This window comes from Lepisma saccharinum, chromosome 5 (assembly GCF_977018435.1).
Source record: "Lepisma saccharinum chromosome 5, izLepSacc3.1, whole genome shotgun sequence".
In the NCBI taxonomy this organism is placed as follows: Eukaryota; Metazoa; Arthropoda; class Insecta; order Zygentoma; family Lepismatidae; genus Lepisma; species Lepisma saccharinum.
The window spans coordinates 89569655-89595673 of record NC_139233.1 but is presented as its reverse complement, the minus strand read 5'-3'; the positions used below and the strand labels follow the sequence as shown (position 1 = coordinate 89595673).

General features: G+C 38.7%; 1 protein-coding gene across 2 annotated transcripts in view; it reads right to left on the bottom strand.

Moving 5' to 3' along the window:
* Positions 1-26019, bottom strand: part of LOC145988427 (cyclic nucleotide-gated channel alpha-3-like) — a 205920-nt gene that overhangs the window by 64827 nt on the left and 115074 nt on the right. For both annotated transcript variants that reach the window (XM_083123318.1, XM_083123319.1), the window contains exons 9-12: positions 14153-14296; positions 9288-9429; positions 3748-3880; positions 925-1118 (exon numbers count right to left, since the gene is read on the bottom strand). In XM_083123318.1, the coding sequence (XP_082979444.1) occupies positions 925-1118; positions 3748-3880; positions 9288-9429; positions 14153-14296 (613 nt within the window). The remainder of the gene's footprint in view (positions 1-924; positions 1119-3747; positions 3881-9287; positions 9430-14152; positions 14297-26019) is intronic.

Here is a 26019-nt window from a genome sequence, read left to right as displayed (position 1 = left end):
GCACTTCCATCATGGGAATTTTTGGGGGGACAACATTTTATAGTTTAGCTACCATATCTTCACACAAAAATTGGGGGGGTGGGTCGTTTCATTTGATTGACTTTATATTTTTTTTAGTTATGGTTATTAGATGTTCAGCATCTACTTCATGATTTAACAACATCCACAAGAACACTATTTCCTGTAGCAAATATGAAAGTGAGCCGTGCTTTTTCCTTTTTTAGTCTCTCAATTTCAACTTCAATGAAAGGTTTCGAATGTCATGTGCTTTTCGATTGTTGGCATCTCAGCCAGTGGTAAACAACGTCTCATGTTTTCTTTGTCGTAGTTTCAAGTTGGCTCGGAACTTCCAACATGCGGACTTCAGTTTTAGTGTTTAATGATTTCAGGCATGATTTGTTTCTTGTCAGTGTTCCTAAGCTACGATTGACTGGATAATTGTAAAATACTGTCAGTTTTCATTGTGTAAAGCATAGGTGCAAGGCACTTTCTGCCCCCCTCCCCAATTCACCGAGATGGACAGATATTATGTATATTTAGATATATAAAAATATTGTGTATGCCAACCTTGTCCACCCAAATTTATTTCTAGTGTAAAGCTTACGAATTTCGAAAATTTAATTACTGTGTTTTTATCCAAACAATATTTGTGTGTGTGTGTGTAGGGGAAGGGGGTTGTGATGAATGACTTTGGGGGGGATGCATCCACAGTCTGAGGGGGATGGGCACGCCTGAGTGTTGCCATGTAAAATTTAAAGGACTGCTGTGAAATACAAACTTTATTTCACTGTAATATCTCTGTTCATTACAAAGTTACAGTGAATTTAAATGTGGAAAGGACTTTTGGGAAACCCTGTATATTGTTTATATCTCAACATAGGGAATGGTCCTAATGTTTCACTATTAATAAATTAATATACTTACTCTCCTCTACACAAAGTTTCCAATAGGTTTCCTTCCACATCACGAACAGACACCTTGCCTTTTTTCACTATGTACATGTAAGCATGAACATCATTCACTTTAATGATTTCAGATTCTCTGATGAACGATACGTGAGTGAGAATCAAAGATATTTTTTCATACAAAGCAATGTCCTGATTTGCAAAAACTGACATCTGAAAAAAGATAATGTAGGTTAGATGGTATAATATGAACAAACAAATCTTAGCTCAAACGATAATAGAAAATGTTTCACAGTGGAACTGCTTGCTTTTTTGATTGAATTTCCAGATTTTATAGTTTCCTACATTATACATTCAATATTGATGGTCCCAAAAAAGCAAAATGTTACATAATTTTTCTGGATTTTACATTTTCCTGCATCTGAAGATTTACTCTACATAAAATCAAGGTTTCACTGTACCGAGTGACCACAGATTGCCATGAAACTTGGTATAGAGGCTGTGGAGATCATGGGGATGAGAGTGCTTATGAAAATAAAAAGTTCAAATTTTCAGCACCTGGTGCAAATGTGATGCTGATATCTGGTGCATGGTGACCATTGATCACACTGTCTTATGCTTCCAAAGGGTTATTCACATTGACAGGGTACATATTGAACACTGCTGTACAGATATAAACTCAAATTACCGATTGTTGTTACTTCAGCACCAAATTTCAACCTGGTGGTGAAACTTGAACTATTTTTTCATTAGCATTCGCTTCCCCATGGTCTCCATAGCCCAGGGCTGGGGCGATTCCTCCATGTAGGAACTGTGGAACTTCCTACAGATCATTTGTGCTTATTTCCAGTTCTCTACTTTTTAGGAGTTTAATGCATTATAAAATTATGAGTGCAATGTACGTACAATTGCCTAGGTTACCTAGCTACTGTCAAGAGTTGACTGCTTTTGGTCGCTCCAGCTGCAGCCCAAAGATGATGGCCACAGACTTTGCTACCATTCGCTAAGGAACATCGGCGGTCATCCTACAGACAGATGGGTGAGGAGTGGAAGGGACGGTGAGAGAGAGGGGGAGGGGGAGGTTACAAAGATCGGCGAGGGCCGAGGAACCAGCAAGAGTTTCCTCCATCGGTGATGCCAACCCCAGCAAAATGGTAAACCAAGCACAGTTTGATCTTCGTTGGCACTTAGCACCCTGCTTTTGGCGTAATGGTAAAACCTAGCGTAATCTGCAAACGCCAGTCCAGAAGAAAGTTAATAACTGGGGAAATCAGTAGGGGATCATTGCAACACCTACATTGCTTTAGAAATATTCAGAGTCACACCCATTAATCTCAGGTCTACAGAGAGGGTTACTGATGATATAAAATGAAAACACTAATTCTTACCTTTTCTTTCCAAATTCAAACTTAGGGACTTTTTAGTTATTTTTTCTACAACAGCTTTATGATTTATTTTATATTCATTCACTATAATAAATCATGGGGAACCTCAGATATGATAGCCAGATGTGTGCTTTAAACTTGTGTCAAGAAACTCTGGATATGTGAAGATTTAATTAAGAAGGCCATATAGACTTATGTAAAATAAAAAAATCCAGGATTCAGACAATGAATCTAATTCAAAATTTGAGTAATGAATACTAGATTTGATAATTGTGTAGAATTCAAGATTTGGATAATGAACTGAATTTGAAAATCGTGTAGGAAATCTAGGATTTAAGAACTGTATAATGAATACAATATTTCAAAATTAGATATATTTTTCCAGAGTTTGTGACTTACCATATCTCTCCTTTTAATCTTGAAAATAGAAATTTGTAGTACTGGTAGGCTAGAGAGTTAGTTAGATAATCCTAATTCTAACACAACAAGGTGTTGAAATTGTAAATACCTCACGTAAATTTGAATATAACCAAGTATTGAAGTTCTAAATCAATAACATGTTTGGGCAATAAGTGGAATATTGCAAAATAGAAAGCTGAAATTTGAGATGTTAGTAGTTCTTACAAATTTGAATATCATGGAGTATTGAAATTATAAATTAGCTGTTATGTTTAATCAGTATAATGAACTTTGTTATTTATGCAGTTTGAAAGGTATAATTTATCATGCTGGTTTTAATACAAATTGGAGACTTTGGATTATTTACTCGTTGATTTATTGTGTAGTTTCAAAAGCAAATATGCCACCAAAGTTCCCAGATTCAAGTCTTGGTCTGGGCATTGGTATTTTGTGAGTGTCCCTTCATCACTTCTAATTGTTACTCATCCTTATCATTGTAATTAGCTAAAAGTGGCAGAAAACCAATGTACAAGTACAAAAATTAATTACTTTTTTTGAGAATTTGTTTTCAGTGTACTTTATACACAGTTAGGCTAATCGGGACTGGAGCTACAGTTTAAAGTGGCATCTGAAACACTACGTGTCTCCACTAGGTATTGAACCTGGGATCCCTTGATTACAAGGCAATAACGTTAACACTATGCCAACCAGGATATCCTCAAAAACAAATGAAAGCAAATATAGTGAATAATTATGACTGTTATGACATTCCAAGTTTTGTGAAAACAGCGTAACAAGTTCTATGCAACTCACTTTACTGTACACAACCATTCGAAGTTATGTAATTTTGTGTAACAATCCATAGCCATTTTCTCACAAAATAAAGTTTAAATTTTAGAAATATCAATTGAAGTAAATGATTTCCATATTATTTTCTTACACAAATATAAAAATTCAAGTAACTCTCTCTTCTTGTTAACTGCATCTAAATGTACTGCTCCTTAAGCATAAAAATTGTGGATCCAAAAATATAATTAGTAAATTAAAGATTTCCATACCTTGGCCAAAAACCTCCCATTTAACGCATACAATATGTCTGTCCTAAGTGCAGGATGGAAATGTCTAAGCACTTTCAGATAATCAAAAGTTCTCAAGTTTTTCCACAGATGTTCATGTGTGTCTATTAAAATTCTGTAAGAAGAAATTTTATTCCATTTAACAATCATTTGATTTTATAAAATATTAACTCTTATTGGATGTGTACATATATTCCTCCTACACAATTTGAATTTGTCAGTGAGATCTAGAACACTTACAGAGAGTGCTTGAAGTGGAAAATATTAGCTGGGGGGGGGGGGGTTGTTTTGTCAAGCCTTGGAGTTAGCTGAGGGAATGCTCCTAAGGTTTAACATGGTGACAATGAGACAACTGGGGGCATGCTTTGCAAGCATGCTAGCGGGGGATATCATCTCCTCACATACCCCTTCACTTCGAGCACTGCTTACAGATCATCGTAAAGCATCAATTTGTTCACTATTTAAACCAAATTTAAGATGTTAGAAATATTTAATTAGCATTTTCAGGATCCTGATACACAGTAAATAAGTTATTAGCGATATTCTTATTTATTTGAACTTTGATATCATTACTCTAATAACAAAATGGTAGAATGGTGCATGACATTATTGACTATTTATCATTGTTTTGGACTGATAACATTATTGGCCATTATACCAATAGTTTCATACACCAATAAGCCTCTTTCAGCAGATTGATATAATACAATTTAATTTCTCCCATTACTCAAGAAACTAACTCTAAAATGTGCCCTTCTAAATCACCACTGTCCCATTTCTCTTCCTAGAGAAACCATAGTGATAGTCACAGTTGACATTCAAATATGCTGCCAATAGGGCAGACCCGGTATCATTTTGAATTAATTCAATCCCAATGTCTATACTTTTCCTCATTCAAACCAATACTGAGGTTTGAAAATTGTAACAATAGAATATTGTTCAGTTTGCCCTATTTGTGCAATATATTATTCCACTGCAATTATATATAAACACACACACACACACACACACACACACACACACACACACACACACACACACCCACACACACCCACACACACACACACACACACACACACACACACACGGAAATCACTCCCCTCCAGACACAAGATTATTAGAAAGTTGTTTTCTCTCTAGAACATTCCAGCAGGTGGCCTTCCTTTGTCAACTGTACTTTCACCTGACAGGCGATTTGGAAAAACATTTCCTTTCATCTGGAAAGTGGTTGTACTCTTTATCTCACGTTCTTTTTCTTATCCTTTCTTTCTTCATTCCTCCTCCTTCTTTTCTCCTCTTTCACTCTTGTCCTTTCCACTCTTTCTAACACCTTCTTCCATTCTTTCTTTATCTTCAGTCTGCCATTCCAGTTCATTGTGTCTTCTTCTCCCTGCTTCTCTATTTCCTTGGTCTCCTTCTATTTTCTTACTAGTACTCTCTTCTCCCTTCCTATCTGCTTAGCCTCATCCCACTCTATGTCATGTCCGGTTTCTCTCGTGTGTTTAAATATCACATTTTTCTCTCTTTTAAGTCGTACATCATCCCTATGTTGTTTCAATCTGTCTTTTAGCCTCTTTTTTGTTTCTCCTATGTACACACTCTGACATTCTTTACATTTCACTTCATAGATAATCCCTTTCTCTTCCTCTTCTATGTTTTCCTTTTTCTTGTTTGCATTCTTCGCTGTTCTTAAGATGCTTCTCCCTCCCTTCCTGTAAGTTTTAATGCCTGCTTTCCTAAGCACTTTGCATATCTTTTCTCTGGTCTTCCCCATACTCCTTATTCCAAACCACCTCTCTTTTTCTTTCTCTTCCCCTTCCTCTTCTCCCCCGCCACTTTTCTTCCTTCTTCTGTTTATGTCCAGTCTATCCTCCTTCTCATAGCCATTCTTTTCCAGCTGTTTCCATAGGCTATTTATTTTGCCTTCTTTTTCACATTCTTTCATGCATATTTTCTTGATTCTGTCCTCCATATTCTTTATAAAATTTATTTTTGTCACCTCACTTACATCACTTCTTTTGTGGCAGAATACCCCTGCTGCACACTTCTTCTGATGCCAAGCGGTTTCAATTTCTTGTCCTCTCTTCCTTTTAATCAATATATCTAGGTAGCTTATCTTGTCTTCTTCTTCTATTTCTTTGGCAAATATGTCGAGCTGCCTCTTCGTTCCCTTCCATATGCCAAAACAATCGTCCACATATCTGCAAAACAGAATTATTTTGTCACCTCCTTTTTCTACCACTTTCTTTTCCCATTCATTCATAACCAATTCAGCCAATGCTGGGCTTAGGCTAGAGCATATTCAGTCCTTCGCTCATTAACATTATTTTATCCCCCATTTTACTGTAACCGTTATTCCAAATGGTTTCCAGCACCTTCACTACACTTTCACTATCCTATTCTCCTATAGTTTCTTGTCCCATTCTCTTTGTAAGAATGTCCAAAACATGCCCCCTCTTGATGCTTGGGAACATACTTTTTACATCTAAGCTAAACATTGTGGTCTTCATCTCATTCAACTTAAGTCCTTTTATGAGGCCCACCACTTGTTTACTGTTCCTCACTGCTCTGCTTTCTTGCTGTGTTACTAACACTTCAATAACTTTCTTTAATTTCTTTTCCAAGGGTTCCAAAATATTGTTTCTTTAGTCCATTACTGGTCTCAACTTTATCTCCTCTTTCTGTATCTTTGGAAAGCCTTTCAATCTATACAGTCTTCCTGTCTCCTTTATACATTTCTTGAATCCTCTCCTCCTACAGTCTTGTATGACCCTTTCTCTTATAGTTTGTTCTTCTTCTGTTCCACAAATCTCCTCATATCCGTTCTCTGTTAGGTCTTCATACTTCCTCTCGTACCATTCTCTTTCCATCACCACAATGGCTTCTCCTTTATCTGCCTGCTCTACTACCACATCATTTACTGTCTTCATTTTCTTCATGCCTTCCCTTTCTTTTTGACTCAAATTATCTACTTTTCCCTGCTTTTCCATTTCTTTCTTCAGTATGGCTGCTGTTCTTCTTCTAATCTTGTCTCTATCTGGTTCTTCTTTTATATGGAGCACTGCTTCTTTAATGTCATATATGACTTCTTCATAGTGTACATTTCTTTCTTTAACTTTGAAACCTCTTCCTAACTTTAAAAAAGCTTCCGCTTCTTTTGATAGGTCTACATTCCCTATTACTACAACTCTTCTTCTGGTGTCCTCCTCTTCTCTTCTTTCTTGTTTCCATCCTAGTCCCTCTCGTTTCTTCTTCAACTTTATTTTTATTTTCTCTCTAAACTTCTCCTGCCACCTTTTCATTTCGTAAAATGTATATTCTCTTGTAAAAATGGTGAGCCCATCTTCAATACATTTTTCAGTTCTTGTCAGGTCCTCCTTTATTATTTCTATCTCCTTCCTTCTTGCCCTTATTTCATTCCATATCAGTTCTTTTTCCATTTTCTGAACCAATATCTTTCATCTCCTGGTGTTGCAAACCACTCCCTTTTTACTTATTTTTAATCCTTTAGGTGCTGTGCCTCTCTCCAAACATTTTCTCTGAAACTTCTCTTGTTCCTCTTTGTGTATTTCTTTCCTCTTCAAGTCCTTCCAGTTGTTAATTTTCCTCATGAGCCTTGGAAAATGTCCAATTATAACACCATTAAGCCTTGTTTCCATGACATTTTGTAGGTTAGTCGCGTGTTACTCACAAATCCAAAATATAAAAAAGGAAAGTTAAAAACTGTACTTACGTATGTGAGTATATTGTTCCTACTGTAGAACGACGTTTCAGAGATTGACTATCTCCTTCAGGTTCATAAAAAAACTAGGTACTTGGCATAGCACTGCGTCAAAAATGTAATATGAGGATTGTGGTTAAGGGTTGGTTTGGATACATTTAAAATATTATGTTTTTGTTATTAGAAGTACGTAAAAAGCATGTCGTTCCCTAAAAAAACTTGTACAATAGACCTATTCACAGGTAAAAAAGTTTAAAAAAGTTAAAAATCTAAAAAACTTGCTTGAAAAACAATGCAACTTGCAGGTTCGGCCATTCCTACCCAACTGTGCATCCTGATCCACATGAAGGTCAATTCTCCATGAGTGTTTCCCCTCCCCTTAATTTTCTCGTTTCCCCTTGTACTATGCCAAGTACCTAGTTTTTTTATGAACCTGAAGAAGGAGATAGTCAATCTCTGAAACGTCGTTCTACAGTAGGAACAATATACTCACATACGTAAGTACAGTTTTTAACTTTCCTTTTTTATATTTTTTGTTTCCATGATTATGAAAAACTAAATATGCTGACCAAGGCAGAAAATTTATTTTATTTTAAAACATGAAATTGCTCAGTGGATAGAGCAATGGCACGGTATGCCAGAGACCTGGGTTCGAGTACTGGTCGAGCCTGCATTTTTCACTGAAAATTTCTACATAGTATATCTCCTGTGTGTGCCTAATCTACAATGATTCCAGTTGTTTACATAGCAGGTTACAGTCACGTAATCCTAGTATTAATAACAGTGCTTTATATCTGTGATCCTACCTAACAACTGCTGGCCTCACTCCCACATGCCTCAGCATAATCATCCACCCATTTACGGGATGGTGTGTGGTTAGCACCACAAATCCTCAATCATTGTTGTAGGTTTCTGTGACTGGGTTGCATTCGCTACTCATTTGTAGCTCCCGAATTTCATCACCATGGTGGGTGACCATCAGCCCCATACACTGCTAGCAATCCAAGGAGAAAGTTGTTACACTGCCTGGCACTTTAGATTGCATGGCTATGGTGAGGGGATTCTGAACACTGATAATAAATAAATAATAATGTTGGGACTGCAATTTGAAGAACTGATGTCTTGGATTATATTTAAGTACATACATGCATGTCACTGAATATATATGTGAGGGCTTGCAACTGATTACTTCATATTTTCACTACCTGCTTATTCAGGAGTGCCATTTATCCAAGAATGGTTATGAAATAATGTGAATTTTTCATTCCTCAATGATGCAAGCAAGAAGATTGTGAAACATTCTGTTTTCAGATCTGTGCTGTTCATGTATACATGTATGTGAGAGCCAAGTTAGTAGGATATCTGACTGCCATGCACCCAGGTTTGACCCCCAGGATGGGTGATTTCCGGTGTGGATTTTTCCAGCTATCTCCCTGCATGGATCAGCTTTGGGGTTCACCGAGCCTATAATAAATGGGTCCCTGGGGACAACCCTGAGATGGGTAAAAGTGGTTACACCCTTGTGTTGACCACATAACATTCACAAATTGACGAGGTTGTGAATATGTGGGGTCCTACTACGCACACATGCTATGTGTACTATATCTTCTGTTGTTGATTACTACACCATAAGTTTATTGACTGCTGTTTCTTTAGAGACTTTAGAGACAGGAGAGATCCAAGGAGGTAAGATTATACAAACTACAAATTATTACAAATCTCTATTATATTAAATTTCCCAAGAAAGGTAGCACAATCACAGATGCACCCCTCCAATAACATAAAAACTAACACTACTTACTGCTGTTGTTCCACATCAAGATCCTCATTTGTCATATAATCCAACAATTGCTTCATCTTCTGCTGATACAATGTTAACTTTAAATTGCTAATACTTATTCTGTGTGCAACAAGACCAAGCGCATTAGCAAGAAGGATAAATGCTGCAATTGGAAATAAAGTTATTGAATCCAAACAAAATGATTGATTGATTGAAATTAAAATTTTGGGTGTCAGCACTTCGGCTATTTTGCACCCATCACATTATATGGGGTCCAGCCCCTTACCATAACTAAAATAAAACACGTTTCTGAGGATTCAAAATATTTTTACCTTCGTCAAAAGCTGAAGCTGTAAAGAGGGACTCAGCACATATAAACACAAAACACAGGACAACACACACACACAGTCCTACGAAGATTATACTGGCCATAGGACCATATGGCAGAGCCTCGTTAGTCTGCAAAATGCAGACCCAAGGGTGTACTATGTGGAAGTGAGGTTGACAATTGGGTGTACTACATGCAAGCATCACCCCTTACACCCCCAAAACAAAATGACAAATAGTAATTGAAAAACAATTTTGTTTTCTAGCTTTGCATTCTGAATTTCCAGTAAAACATTGCGAAGAATGTGCTTTAGTATGAGGTTAAATGTATTCATATCATTTTAAATGAATCACCTTTCATGGTGTAACATACCACAAGATGTATGATATTTCCACCAATTCTCTTATTCTAAAACACACACTTCATTTTCTAAGGATTTTTCATAAATAAATTAAAAGTAACAGAAATATTTTCTGCATACCTAAATGCCATGATATACAGTAGTTAATACAGTTTCAAAAAGTCAGATAACCCTAATTTTCATTGATGATAACTTCAAAACTGTAAATGATATGTAAGCCAGTTTTTTTTTGCATCTTGAACCCTTGTCCATTGACATAGTTTTTAGCACTTACAAGAATAAAGGTGGACATGGAAGAGTTGAGGGTAATGGAGAGTTTCAAATATCTAGGAAGCATAATTGAGAGAAGTGGAAGAATAGATGAGGAGGTAAACAAGAGGACAAATGGGTGGTGGACTCCATTAAAGTGTTCGAAGATTAATATGGAACAGTATGTATGAAATGCAAGAAGGCAATATATAACACATACTATGTACCAATAATTCCCCTCCAGGGAACGCCGCCTTATAGTAGCACTGACCGTGCGTGCGGAGGGGTTTGCGTGCTTTGTTGAGGCTGAGAGCTATGCCTGCGGTAGATTTTCTACCAGCAGGGTCACCCATGCTGGACAGGTCTCAGAAGAGAAGCCAGACTAAGACGTTCTGCAACGTCCCATCTTACCTATTGTATCCTATCCCAATATTTCTACCTAGTCCCAAACAACGGTAACGGGTAGGAACTCTCTTGGAGACAGTCCTATCTTAGGGAGTAGCACTCCTGCCGATGTGAGCTACAGGTGCTCCTGACCTGGGAGGTAGCACCTGGTAAGGGTCCCGTCCTCAGGGTTACAAGGGGGATGGAGCGGATTCCTCAGCCGTAGTGATGGCAACCGTTCTAAAGGAGCAAACCTGATACAAACCCTGGTCCTCCAGGTTGGGGGTTGAGTATGAGGCTAACGACCCTATCCCATAAAACAAACATTGTTACGGAACTCAGAAACAATGATATCTGGATGGATTCTATGGAAAGACACAGGCATGCTAAAGGACTACGTAAACGGAAGAATGATATATACCTGGCCACATGGAATGTTAGAACATTAAGTAAACCAGGTGCATTGCAAAACCTAAAGGAGGAAATGAAGAAATACAGAACAATAGTAGTGGCATTGCAGGAGATCAGGTGGCAAGGAAATGGAATGTTATCTACTGGGGATTATACATTAATGTATAGTGGAAGCAGTGAAAGTACAAGAGGTGGCACAGGATTCCTACTAAACAAAAAATATAAAACTGTAGTAAAGAACTTCAAACCAATAAATGAGAGGCTATGTACGCTGAGAATGAAAGCCAAGTTCTTCAACATTACCTTAGTATGTGTATATGCCCCAATGGAAGAGGCAGAAAAAGTTGAAAAGGATGGATTCTACCAGCAGCTGGATCAGGTAATCGATCGTATACCAAAACATGACATTAAGATAATAATGGGAGACTTTAATGCTAAGGTTGGACGTGAAGAAGCATTCCAAGACATTATATGAAAGGAAAGTTTGCATGAATTTTCAAATGATAATGGTTTGAGAATGATAGATATGGCTATGTGTAACTTAATGGTAATTAGAAGCACCTGGCATGAAAGGAATAATGTGAGGAAAATCACATGGAGCTCACCCGATGGTGTAACACAAAACCAAATTGACCATGTGCTGATAGACAGAAGGCACGCCTCTGATATACTACAATAGATAGCTGTCGAGGAGCAGACAGTGATTCCAACCATTATTTAGTACGCATTAAATACAGACAGCGAATAGCTACATATAGGGATGGAAGAAGAGCGAAGGTGACCTCAAGGTATGATGATGAGAAGTTAAAAAGAGATGAAGCAATTGCCAACCAATTTCGCTTAATGGTAGGCAACCAACTTGAACAAAGAAGTCAAAGGTGGGAAAGTGAAAGTATTGAAGGGAAATGGAGTATAATAAAGGAGATACTACATGAAACAGCACAGGAAGTGCTGGGAGAGAAGACGAAGATCCGAAGAGGTAAATGGTTTGATGAGGAATGTAGAACAGCAATAAATGAAAGAAATGAGGCACGAAAGAGAATGCTTAATAGGAAAACCAGATATAACACAGAACAATACAGACTTAAAAGAAAGGAAGCAGATAGAGTGTGCAGGAGAAAGAAAAGATACTTTGAGAAAGAGTGGATTGAGGAACTTGAAGAATATAATAGTAATCTGCAAGTAAGGAAAATGTATATGCGAGTGAAGGATATAAGGAAAGGCTTCCAACCGAAGACAGCTTTGTGTAAAGACCAAGTAGGAAACCTAATACGCGGTAAAAATGAGATCTTAGAGAGATGGGCAGAATACTTCAGTCAGCTACTTAACGTGGAAGATGGGTCCCAAGATCTAGAACTGAGTGATGGAGAGGAGTACTCAGAGGAGGATTATGATGAAGATAATGATGACGAAATCGGAGCATCTCCAACACTAGAAGAAGTTAGAACACTGTCTCACTCATGCCTATATTCCCAAATAAAACATGTGTTTCATGTGGTAAAAAAAAAGGTAAAGTGCTCCCCTGTGCTTAGCACCACGCCATGAAGGCATATAGGGGGTGTGGGGGTAATGCCTCATACTTTCTTGATCCGGTCATGAGGGGGAGATGTGATCAGCATCACGCCCCTGACTGCATTTACCCCCCAGGGTTTCCCCCAGGTACCCATGTCATTCGACGCTGGGTGGATGCCAGGACCGCTTCCAACGTTAGAAAAGTTTCATGTGGCCAGTAATAATAATAATAATCTGTGGCACGACAGCCCTTGAAGGTCCTTGGCCTATCTCCCGACTGCCAGTCTCCCTCTCACAATCCTACCTAGAGGAGTAGAGTTCTTCAACCGGTAATGGGGTGACGTGGGGTCAGCATGTCAAACCCCCAGCCGTTATAGGAGATTTTCGAGACTGGATTACGCTACTCACTTGTAGCTCCCCAATTTCCTCACGATGGTGGGTTACCATCGGCCCTATACACATGCCGAAAATTCCTGGAGACTGAACCTGGGATCGAACCCATGCCGTCCTGCAGCCACCGTCCAAAGCAAGGTGCCTCAGACTGCACGACCATGGAGGTGGACTTCATGTGGCCAGTATTTGGTCATAAAACACAGTTTTGCATAGAATCTGTCATGTAGCTTTGAATTATGGCCATCTGAGAAAAAAAAAAAATGATATCTCTTTTCCCCCCAAATTAGTATTCTGGTGTATGAAATATGTCTGATGAAAAAATGATGAGATATTTTGATTTTATTATTTACTTTGATAGCACCAAAACAGGCACGTATCTAGAAATATGTTTCAGGGGAGGGGGGGGGGTCCAAACCAAGTGTCTCAAAATATTATTATTATTATTAATTTTTAAATTAAAATAATGATGTTAAATTAATTAAAATAGTATTAATTAAAATATTAAAATTAATTAATATTATATTTTTATTACATGAATGGGTAAAAGGACGGTATAAGAATAGTGATATAGCAGCACGTATTCATTATCTACTTACATGTAGTTAAGATCGGCAAAATTTGTAAAAAAACAACAACTGCCCTGGCAAGGAAATTAATGTCAAATAGATAAAGAATTGAATATCTATTGACTATAGAAAAAGGATGTTAGATCCAGTTGACGAAAAGTGAAGATATTTTATGACTGTTACGTTACGAGTAGTAATGAATCTTGCATAAATCTTATTTGGTACTGTCATTCAAAGTCGAATGACTCCAATATAATTCTTGCCTTCCAATAAGTTTGGCATAAAGAAATATAACCCTCAATTAAACAGCAAGTATATTTTCATTAATTAGTTATTTTATTATTTCATCATTTTCATTATTTAATTCTTGTATTTAGTAAGTCTTTCGAGGGGGATGGTCCACACCCCATAAATACATCCTTGCACCAAAAGTATTCCTTAATAATTTCTTCTGGTCATTAAGAAGCTAGAAAGAGTGAATGTGCAATCTATTTCTTAACAAGTTAAACTTTGATCTTGTAAATATCCTTCTAATGATGGCACCGCCAATCGTTTAGGGCTAAGCACTCCTATGAAATTTGTCATTGAGAATTCTGTATAAAAAGTTTCCGTCACTCATCAAGCCAATCATAGCCAATACACATCCAAAACACAATAATCACTAACATTACAGGCAGCCTACCTAAAATAGATAAGATAATGAAAAACACTAGTTCATTGTACGTTTGAGGAGATGGATCAGAGATTCCCTGCTTCAAAACTATTGTTGACATCCATAGGAAACACAAGTAGTGAATTTCACTTGGAGAAAAATGGCCATAGTACACTGAAAAAATAATTAATGCATTTAATACAGCAATTTCATAAGTTAGAGGTAATTCTTAGACCTTAAAATTTAAAACTTAATTAAAATTGATTATGCACTTACATTTTTTTTACAAAATTACTACACAGTAATTTGTGCAATGTTCTTAGAATAGTCATTGCCTCCTTGTGCTTTTACAAGCATACCACGATAATGGTAATGGTAATGGCAAGGAGGGCCAAAAGGGCTAAGTAAAAATCAAATAAGGTAAAAGGAAACACTCACCGGACAGTAGGAAAATTCAAAATTTTCGCTAATTTATAGCATCATCGGTGTGAGAAGAAACAGAAGACGGAACCGGAAGTTGGGGTCCTGCAGAGTTGCCAGGTCCCCATTGAAGAAGAAGCGGTGCGTAGAACGAAAAAACACTGTTTCGTCACCAGGCTCGTCGTAAACTGTGAGTGTGTAGGATGAGTTGGGAGGGAGGGCGGGAGGGTGGGTGAGGGTTTGTTCATTACTGGGTGGCCTTGTTCAGGCCAGGTGGAGTGGTTGCACTCATGGCCGATATATAGGCCCTCTCCCATCTTTTGCGAATAGAGGTGTTGGCTGGTTGGGGTAGGAGGTGGATGATCGCTACCCGGAAGCAGTCGTTGAAACTGATGTTGTGGTGGTTGGTGTGGACGGCGACAGTGAAGTCCAGGTTGTGGGTGGAGGAGCGGTGGTTATTGATGCAGAGGTTGAGGGCCGTTGATGTTTCCCCCAGGTAAAAATCACCACAGATGTTGCAGGTGAGGATGTAGATAAAGTTTGAGGCATGGCAGGTCCCTTTGGGATGGAGGGTAAATTTGCCAGTGGCCGTGTGCACCTGGAGGGTGTGAAAAGTGATGAGGATGGGACAGGTCTTGCACCTGGGTCGGTTGCATTTATGGGCAGGGGGGTGTTGGATGTGTGGTGAAGGAGTGTTGTGGACCAGGATGTTTTGGAGGTTAGGGGGGCGTTTGAAAACCACCCTGGGTTTGTCGGGAAATATGTTTTTGGTTTCGGGATCACTGTGGAGGATTGGGAGAAGAGAGTGCAGTGTGTGCCTGATTTTGTTGAGGTGGGGATGATATTGGGTGATGAGTGCAGGTGGGTTGGTGGCAGCAGGTTTCTTGGTGGTAGTGGTATGTGAGGCAGCTCGTGATATTTGCTTGGTGACCAGGATGGAGGGATATCCACGGTTAACCAGGCCCTGGTGTAGGCGGAGGTTATAATTCTGGCGGGAGGTGGGTGAAGTGTTCAGGCGCTGTCCCCTGAGGGCCAGAGAGAATGGAATTGCTTTTTTGGTGTGGAACGGGTGGGAGCTGGAGAAGTGTAGGTATTGCATGTGGTTGGTGGGTTTTATGTGGATGGAGGTAGTCAGGTGTCCTCCCTCGATGTGCACGTCCACATCCAGGAAGGTCATCTGGATGGGGGAGTGTGTCCATGTGAATTTTAGGGAATGGAAGTGGTTAAGTTGGTGCAGGAAGGCTGACAAGGATGGTTCTCCATGTGTCCAGAGCATGAAGATGTCGTCGATGAAGCGGAGCCAGAGGAGGGGTTGGAGGGGTTGGGTAGCCAAAAACTCTTGCTCAAGTTTGCCCATGAAGAGGTTTGCATAGGATGGGGCCATTCTGGTACCCATGGCTGTACCTCGGATCTGTAGGAAATTTTGGTTTTCAAAGGTGAAGTTGTTACAAGTGAGGACAAGGTGGGCTAGGTGGGTCAGGAAGTTGGTGCTGGGGTTGTGAGGTTTGGGTCTGCTATTGAGATAGAATTCTATGGAGCGGAGGCCATGGGAGTGAGGTATGTTGGTGTAGAGGGAAGTGACATCAATGGTGGCAAGGATGGTATTTGGGGGCAATGGTGGGAGGGTGCTGATTTTCTGGAGGAAGTGGTTGGTGTCACGGAGGTAGGAGGGCAGAGCTTTCACAAGAGGCTGGAGATGGGAGTCAACAAAGGCTGAGATTCGTTCTGTAGGTGAGTTATAGCTGGACACAATGGGTCTGCCAGGGTTGCCAGGTTTGTGGATTTTGGGCAATAGATAGAAGGTGGGGGTGCGGGGATTGTCGGGTATTAACATGGCGGTGGTACGAGCTGTTAGGCCTTCAGGTGGGCCGCGGGTGTGGATGAAGTCCCGGATTTTGGTGAGGTGTTCGGCGGATAGGTCAACTGTGGTGGGTTTGTAGGTGGAGGGGTCAGCCAGCTGGCGGTTGGCTTCCGCCAGGTAGTCTTGAGAGTTCAAGACCACCGTGGTGGACCCCTTGTCAGCTGGGAGGATTTTGATGTTGTGGTTGTTGAGGAGGTCTCTGAGAGCTTTCTGTTGGGGGGGGATTGAGGTTAGGTTGGTTGTGAAAGCTATTTAAGAATGAGCTGTCAGAGGTGGTGGAAATGACGGCAGTGATGTATCTTTCCAAGGGGTGGTTGGTGGGCAGGGGGGGTGGATCTTGGGAGGAGGGGGGCTAAATTGAAGGAGGCTTGGGTGGGTTTCACTGGTAGTAGTTTGTGTGTGTGTGTGTGTGTGTGTGTGTGTTTAGATTATGAAATCCATAAGTAATCAGTGGAAGCTCACATTAGTGGATATCAAGCAACATATACAATGTACATTTTATTGCACATGCAAATACAATGAAAGATTTTTCCAGACAGGACTATGCTTGAATTTGAAATTCTGGAATTCCTACAATAAACCTATTTTAATTTTAATTGTAAGCTATTGTCATTAAAAATGCAAATACACATGAAATATTTAATTCTGCCTAAAATGTAAGGTACCTGAACCCTATATGGCCTACCTAAGGTTTGGGATTGTTTCTAATGATGTACAAAGTCAAAAAGGTAAAACTAATGGTAAGGTTCAAAACAGGGAACATTTCTGGCCATTCACTGAAAATTGGAGTCAGTTCCAAGTAATAACATGGGCGAAATGAAGATTTTGTTAAAAATGTAACGTTTAGGCCATATTTGGTATGTACCCAATGTGACCTAGTAGTATATTTTGTTCTTTCACATCAAAATATGCAACAGAAATTGTAAAGAAAGTACCACAATGTTTTTATAGGTAAATAAGTATGCACATCGATACTCTTACGTTTTATTTACATAACGACATAATCAGATTACACAAAGAAATAACACCATTTACAAATCAATAAATAAAGAATTGACGTTTCATAACTTGTCACCAGAAGATTACACATCACTAGCGAACGGATTTTAAGGTGCAGCACCTATCCAAAAATTTAGTTGTTTTCATACCGATCGTTTGAGATATGTATTTTAGGACATGAAATCAAGTAAAATAAGTACATTTTGTTGCACTTTTACCTCTTTGATGCTTCAGCACCTTTCTCCTTCCTTTTCTTTCATGTTTCGTTAAAAAATTGGACAGAGAAATAAATTATTTTCACTCTTCTTGAGCAGCTACATAAAATCCTATAGACTCATTTTGTAGAGCAGCATCAGAGCTATAAAATGGTATAATATAATAATTGCAGCTCCAATAGTTCCCAAGATAATGTAGCAAACCCTCGAGAGAAAACACGAACTGCAATAAAACCTATTTGGCAGAACCACAGTTCTCTATGGGGTCCACGCGCTTTATATACAGAAGGTGAAGAAAAAGAGAGCACCTTTTTTTTGCAACTTTTTGAAAACATTTTCAGAACCTATTTTTTCTTTTCCCAATCATAATTTTGCACCTTAAAATCCCTTCCCTACACATCACAGTCTGGACAAATGAAAGGTTCATCATCATTCTTAGCGACTCCCACACATTCTACGTGAACATAAAAGTAAACAAATGTCACATTTGTGCATGTCCTTCACAATATATTCCTATGTAGGCCATATTGAGTCTACCTTACATAGTGTTATTTTTTCCTTCATTATAAACAGGACTTTAGATTAAAGTCTAAACTAAATACATTGTTGTAAAGTACACATTTTGAGCTATCATAATATGGACTAGAGATATAAACAACTATCACTTGGAAGATGCAGTAATTAATAATTTCCATGTGCAATATTAGATCACATAGAACCAAGGAGGTCACTAGGTGGGGGGGGGGGGCACTGGCCCCTGCAAACGTCCACGTGGCTCCTCAAATGTGTCTGTATTTTACTGGAAATTTTACTTTCATGGCAAATATTGTAAAACTGTTCTTCAGTAAATTTTGCTTACAGTTTGAAGCACTGCTCTTAAACTTTCCCCAGCATGTACCAAAGGAAGACTTGTCTTTCTAATCAGCATTTTCCTACATCTTGCCTGCCAGGTCAAATAACAGCCCCATTGACCGGTAAGCGGTATGTTCCTCGGGTTCATCCCGAGCTCTTGAGAAACGATGTTCTGGTCTCAGGTTATGGAGACAGTCATGGCAAAGAGAATGGAATCCCATTCTCTTTGGTCATAGTGTGGTGCATGTTATAGAAATTGCAAGATAGAACTTCAGGGGAGGAGAGCTGCTGCTAACACATAGCTGTAATCTATTTATATAAAATGGATGTATGTGTGTGTGTATATTTGTATGTTCCGGCATAACTCTCGAACACCTGGAGCAATTTCAACCAAACTTGGTACACATATCACTTGCAATCTGGAAATAATATTTTGAGGTAAGACACCACTGGCACCCCTAGAGATGGGGTGGGAAGGGGTGACATGTAAAAATAATCGAGAACCACCGATATTAAATCCCGCACAAACCAACATCCGTGACTCTATGCAATCTGCACAACGATAGTGTTTCTCAGGTTGTCTAACATTCAGGCTGCATTGCAAATGGAATCCATAGTTTTCGTGACATTCCCAATGCGGCTCAACTCCAAGTTCATCCCCTGTCTGCATGGGGGGTGAGAGGAGGTGAAAAATAAAATGCCACAAATGACCTAGATTAGTGTTGAATCCAAAGTTTTCAGAGTCGCTAAATTGATTGGTGACATTCACGATCACATTTAAAATTAGTTACATTTTACACTATAGTTAGAATTCATTATTTTCCTGTCTAATACAAGATTAGGATAAATAAATACTCAGGCAACGCTGGGTAATCAGCTAGTGAAGAATAAATCACCCTTCATTTAAGAAAGAAAACGAGGTATTTAGTAAATCTTTAACAATATACGAGTCAAAATTCTTTGTCTTACTTCATTTCCAGCAGCAAATGTGGCAGTTGAAGATGCAGTTTAGGTGGTAAAGTTGTTCAACTACTATTTAGACATACAAATATAATTAATCCTAAGCTATATAGCGAATAATAGTTACATGAGTTTCCATTTCTAGGTTGGTTATTTTTCGTTGCTTTTCTACCTCATTAGTTAATCGCGACAGTGAGGATGAATGATGAACTGAAGCAATGGTAGTGGGACAATCATAATACACCTATGACTGATCAGAGTTTGAACCTGGGGCTGAACAGTGGGCTGAAGGAAAGTACCATAGCAGGGTGCATAAAATATTGGTTCACGTATAAAAATAAAATTAGCCAGTAAGATTAAAATTAAAGTTCATGCAACAGTTCTTTGAGTTCCAGTCGAGGCTTCCCAGGTGTTGTTGTTGTTGTTGTTGTTATTATTATTATTATTATTGGGTGATGCTGGGTTAGCACGTTCAGTCCAAGTAGCACCCTCCCCAATTGTCCTCACGATCATGGGCCAGCACCAATATTTTGGAGCCTGTGGATCGAACCTGGTGTTACCCACACCAAAAGCAAGGGCACTATTTAGCTGTGCAAAATCTGTTATATTCAGTGCCATCAAATATTGATTTCTGCACACAAAAATAAAATTATTCTTAAGAAATTAGACCATAAATATGAATAATTTTTTTTATCCAACGTCATTATTCTTGAAGTCCACAATCAGCTGGTAAAAGAGACAGTGGCCTCCCCGAAGGGTAGTGGCTAATATGATCGACTCAAAATAAAAGGTGCCAGGTTTGAGGGCAGAGAGTTTATTGGAGTTATATTCCCATATTACAGATTCATCACCGCATTTGAAACCCCAGCATGGAAGTGCCAGAGTGAAAGAAAGAGGAAGGGAAGTCTGTAGTTCCAATGTATCAGATATTTTGGCGCAAGCATACCATGCTCAAGGCCTATGTTGGGATCTATGTTATATTTAAATAACTGAAAAAAACAGACAACATCAATTTCTAGTAAAATTCTACTCTCAAATCTAACATGGTTATTAGTATTGAGTAATGTTTACTTATTGTTACACACATACACATGCGCTTGCGGTATTGCAGTAAAATACCAATATTATTTAAAATTTGGGGTATTAGACTGGGAGAGGTGTTTACGGAGGGCGCTCAAGTGTCAACCTTTCTTCCACATAGTACACCGTGGATTGCATTTTTGCAGATCAATGAGGCTCCGGTATGTGGACCCACAACCAGTATAATCCTCTGACGGGTTCTGTTGTGTCTTGTCCATGATCCTTTGTGATTGTCCTTTCATCTTATCACCCAACATTTGTCCTCATCGTTTTAGAACTAGACATTATCGTAGGAATAAAAGGGGAGGATAAATGAAGCAAAAGCAGTTAATGTATCCACACTTTCCAAGTTCTTCCCTGCAATATGCATAAATTCACATTTGTTATTTTTATTAATAAAGCTACTTTCCTATCATGAATTTCATCTAACCACTATATTGCAATTAGCCATAGCCAAATGTGTAAATAAAGTGACAACAACCAAAAAAATACAGCAAAATGCCAAAGCAATGAAGTCAATACGTGTACCATCAGGTGCCTACATGCATTTTCATCATTTTGAGTACCTATTTGCCTACCGTATTAAAAGTTTTTGGCATCTACAAATCTGCACCCATGCTTATTACTCTAAGAAACAACAGCATTACATGCTTTGTATGTGTATGAGATGGTTGAAGGCAGTTTCATCTTGATGCTAGAGAAACCCTGCCACGGTTGTATACATAAGGGGGTGGAAAAGAGCCCATTTGACCTTCAAACCCATGATGCTGAAGGTCTATCCATTTCGTTTCATCTTTCCTCACTTTGGCCACACACTAAATGCAAGTACGCAGGACGGTACACACTCAAATTTATCTCTATCAGCTTCTACACAAGATAATCATGAATTTACTCACTCCAGAAATAGTTTATGACAGGAAATCGGTAGAAAATTTGTTTCACAAATAAAATAAAATGCCACTGTTCGGTGCTGGACTGTCGGCAAATATTTAATCGTAGCCTAAGAAAAAAAGTGGCAAATGCAAATCCCATTACTAGTTTCCCCGACAATGCACTGGTCATCGCCTTTTAACTATAACCAAGGGTTCCTGGGTTCGATACCCGGTGGAGGCACACATATAGTGGTTTGGATCCAACCTTAAACTGTAGGCCCAGTTCCGATTGGCCTTATTGTGCATAAAGTGGACTTAATTAAGCAAACCCCCATTAAAATTATCCAAGATTGCTTTTTTTATTTCAGTTTTAATAGTGAAAAAGCTCCAAGTAAACGAAATAAAGTATTATGTACCTCTCTCCCCTAGAATGCAGCTATTTATCCACGTTTACAATTCTACCCCCACCACTTCCCAAAAAACATCCTGATGAAGAGACACTCACTAACACCCATGTCAAGGCTGGGATTCAAACCTGGGACTCCTGTTAACCACTCTGCCATGGAATCCGGCACACACACATACACACACACACACACATATATATATTCAAATGATGAAGGAGACAGTAAACACTCACCACACAAAAAGATATAGTTGATATTTCATGGGATTACGCATTGTCATTCGAGAAGAAAGAGGTGCACAGTTTATATATATACAGGGTCCTCCGTTCAGCCTTAGGAGCCTTGACGGTGGCACACTTAACGGCTGCCTGGACGCCAACTCCCGTCAAATTGCGTGCGATATCTTCGCTATGTAAACAGCTAGCTTCGAAATAACTTCAAGTTCTCAGAATTATAGATACAATTACATTCAAAGTAAGCACGTTAATTGTTACAGGGGATGTTGGAAATGTAGTCCTCATGCATCCACTCATTTTTGGCATGGTTTTAGGAAATTTGTGGGCTGTTCCTGGAGATTTGTTTTAAAATTTATGCAATAATAGGCTAACGACTTGCCATAAAATTCCTTTTCTTGTTCCTTGGCCAGATAATGTAGGCGTTTATGTTTAAAAATCGTCTCGTGACACTTCTGAGTGGTATTGATTGATTGATTGATTGAGTTGTTGTTTTAAGTCCACTTTATGCACAGTAAGGCTAATCGGGACTGGACCTAAAGTTTAAAGTGGGATCCGAACCACTGTGCCTCCACTGGGTATGGAAACCGGGACCCCTTGATCACAAGGCGATGATGTTACCACTACACCATCAAGGAGGAGCGTAGAGGTAATGTTGTTGCCTTATAATCAAGGGGTCCCAGGTTCGATACCCGGTGGAGGCACATTGGTTCGGATTCCACTTTAAAAACTGTAGGCCCAGTCCCGATTAGCCTTACTGTGCATAAGTGGACTTAAAATAACAAATCAATCAATCAATCAAAAACCATCGAGGAGGCACAAAAGTTGTAAAAGAAAGAAAGCATTGGCGCCCCATGAAATTATTTGCGTCTTATTAAATCAATATTGAATACAGCCTGCAAAAAAATTGGATCCAAAAATTTTCCTGCTCGCGTCATTGTTCTCTGTAATGCATTGTAAATTACCGGAACCACTATGTGCCTGAATGAGTGGTATTCATGTTTCACAGGTACAGTGTTCTTTTGTGACTGTTTTAGTCACAAGTGCTTCTTTCGAAGATAAAAGCTTTTTCAGTGTCTAATCCATGAAAATAATGAAAAATATTCAGCACATTTGATTTGATTTCATTTATTTTACTTTAAGTTTTGTGTAACTTTTTGCTAATTTGCGAAATTGGACGTGAGTGATGTGATGAAATGATGAATGAACACTGACAAACATCCATGCCCAGGCCAGGAATCGAACCTGGGACCCCTGGCATCGTAGGGCAATGTGCAGAACGATTAGTACCTATTTTGTATTTTGTTCTTATTTACCTACTTATTTTGCGAGTTTTTGGTGCCTATCAATCCTCATCCTGTCTATAAGTCCTTATTTAATCTCCCTTAGATTTGTAATAGTAATGACTGGGGCCCAGGACTTTATGTTATAACATATTTTTCATGTGGCTTCAGATCTAATATTGGGGTGCGATCTTTACATATCTAATGAAAATCAGCCGAAATAGACAAACTTGACAAAGCATATTTTGACATTTTTCACCAATTTCGCATTTTTACAACATATTTCTTCAATTTTGTTGTAATACGACATACGGTATTTCTGTATAATTTCATAATTCTCTCGCACATAATCGGTTATTTCATATTTTTTTCTTCGGATCTTTAGCACAACGGATAGTTCATATTGTCGATGGCAGGATATGGAAATTACGGAGGAAGAAAGGTGCCGTCTTTTCTTAGTACAGAACAATAATAACCCACTTTTTTTTATCCCGATGACAATTGATAGCCATGCAAACATTATTGAGGAAAAATGTTCTCTCTAATTGTTGCACGGGAAGTAAAGAAGTTTCGTTCTCATTTCTTTGCCTTTTTCGCTTTTCTCAAAAATCAGTTAAAAGTAAAAATAACATTCGGTACATTACAGCTCCTACTCTACTCTATCGGGTATGGGAGAAATTCGAGAGTTCTGTTGTGCATATTTTTTATTTTACTGGGAATATTTCTGCATTTTTCTGACATATTTGTAATTTTTCATGACATATTTTCCAATTTATATGACATAATTACATACATATTTTACAGTTTTATAGGACATAAAGTCCCGGGCCCTAGTGATGACCATGGATGGTGTAAATAATATAGGACCCTGAAAAGTCTCACATAAAAATGATGTAACATTTTGAAAACAGTTAGTAATTAAACTTGCGAGAATTTTTTCAGTCTTTAATGATGAAAACTTTTCTTAATCGCAGAGACTTTATTTCTAAAAAATAAATATAACAGCCATATTACGAGGGTCACTATTTATATTTTGAGCCTAACAATGAAAAAACAGGAATTTGGCATTGAAAACTGCTTTATTGTTTTTCGAAGTATTCTCCTTTATGGTCAATACACTTTTGCATTCGTTCGAATCATTTGTCAAAGCAGTTTTTCCAATCTTCTTGAGACACCTCCATAATATGGTTTTTGAACGCATCAACGGCGTCTTCCGCCGACGAAAATCGTTGTCCACGCAATTTATTCTTGACATTCGGGAACAAGAAGAAGTCATTAGGTGCCAAATCAGGACTGTACGGTGGATGACACATCAATTCGATTGTTTGACTGTTCATAAAGACTGTTTGACTGATCCGACGGCATTTGTTTGTTTTCCGTATTTGACCGAAGACCTCTGGCAAACAAATTGTTGTGTACCATTCAGAGTTGATCGTTCTACTTTCCTCTAAAGGCACAGTTGCCACATGACCAGTTTTCCCGAAAAAACAGGCGACCATTTGTTTCGATGTGCTTCGAGCGCAAACAACTTTTGTTGGATTGGGTTCATCTTGAAACACCCATACAGTCGACTGCTGTTTACGTTCCGGCTCATATGCATATATCCATGATTTGTCACCTGTTACAATCTTATATACGTCTTTTGAAGCACCACGATTGTATTTATTGAGCATTTGTTTGCACCAATTGACGCGAGCGTCTTTTTGAGTTTTTGTCAAATTGTGTGGGATCCAACGAGAACATACCTTTCTCACAGCTAAATGATCATGTAATATTTTATATATGCTGGTGGAACTAATGCCTATGGTTGCCTCAGTCTCACAGTATGTCACATGATGATCTTGCAGTATTAGGTTTTGCACAGCATCAATGTTTTCTTGAACAACAACTGATTTTGGACGACCTTCGCGAATCTCGTCAGTGAGCGAATGGCGGCCACAATTAAATTCGTTATACCAGCGTTTCACAGTGGCAAAGGATGGGGCTTCATCACCAAATGTGGAAGTAAGTTGATGGATGCACTCTTGTCTTGATAATCCACGTCGAAAATCGTAAAAAATCATCGCACGAAAATGTTCACGAGTTAATTCCATTTTATTGTTGTCGCGCAATCTCCAAGGCAACATAAACAACACCAATGAAGCTGTTGACAAAACATTTGAAGTACGTTATGGTCAATAATGCCAGACGATTTCGTGCAAACGTCAAATCGTGCCTAACTTCAATCAGTGTTGCCAAGGCTCAAAATATAAATAGTGACCCTCGTATTGTGTGAGTTCGAGCCCCACAGGCTCATTTAAGTTGATGCCACTGGCACTGTTCCCTAATTTTGTTTCATTAAACTACAATAATTTCTTTACGCTGGGTGTACTCCTGGCTTCATGGCAATACTGGGATCGAAAGCGTAGGGAAGGGAGGGCGTGGCCCTTAATAATTAAGAATAAATATTTTGGAAGGTGGCAGATCGGACTCTCAGAGATGCCAATTTTTACTGTAATGACCTACTATGTTATGATAATTATTGCAAATTTATTCCTGCAACAAATACAGTTACAATCATTAAAGTGTCAATTAGAATTATAATCAAAATAAGCACATACCTTGTCACAAGAGATGCTGGAAATGTCCTGATGCATCCACACGGTTTTGGCATGTTTTTCGGAAATATTCATTTACACGCAACAGTCCAGCTTCTGAAATTGCTACAGTTTCTCT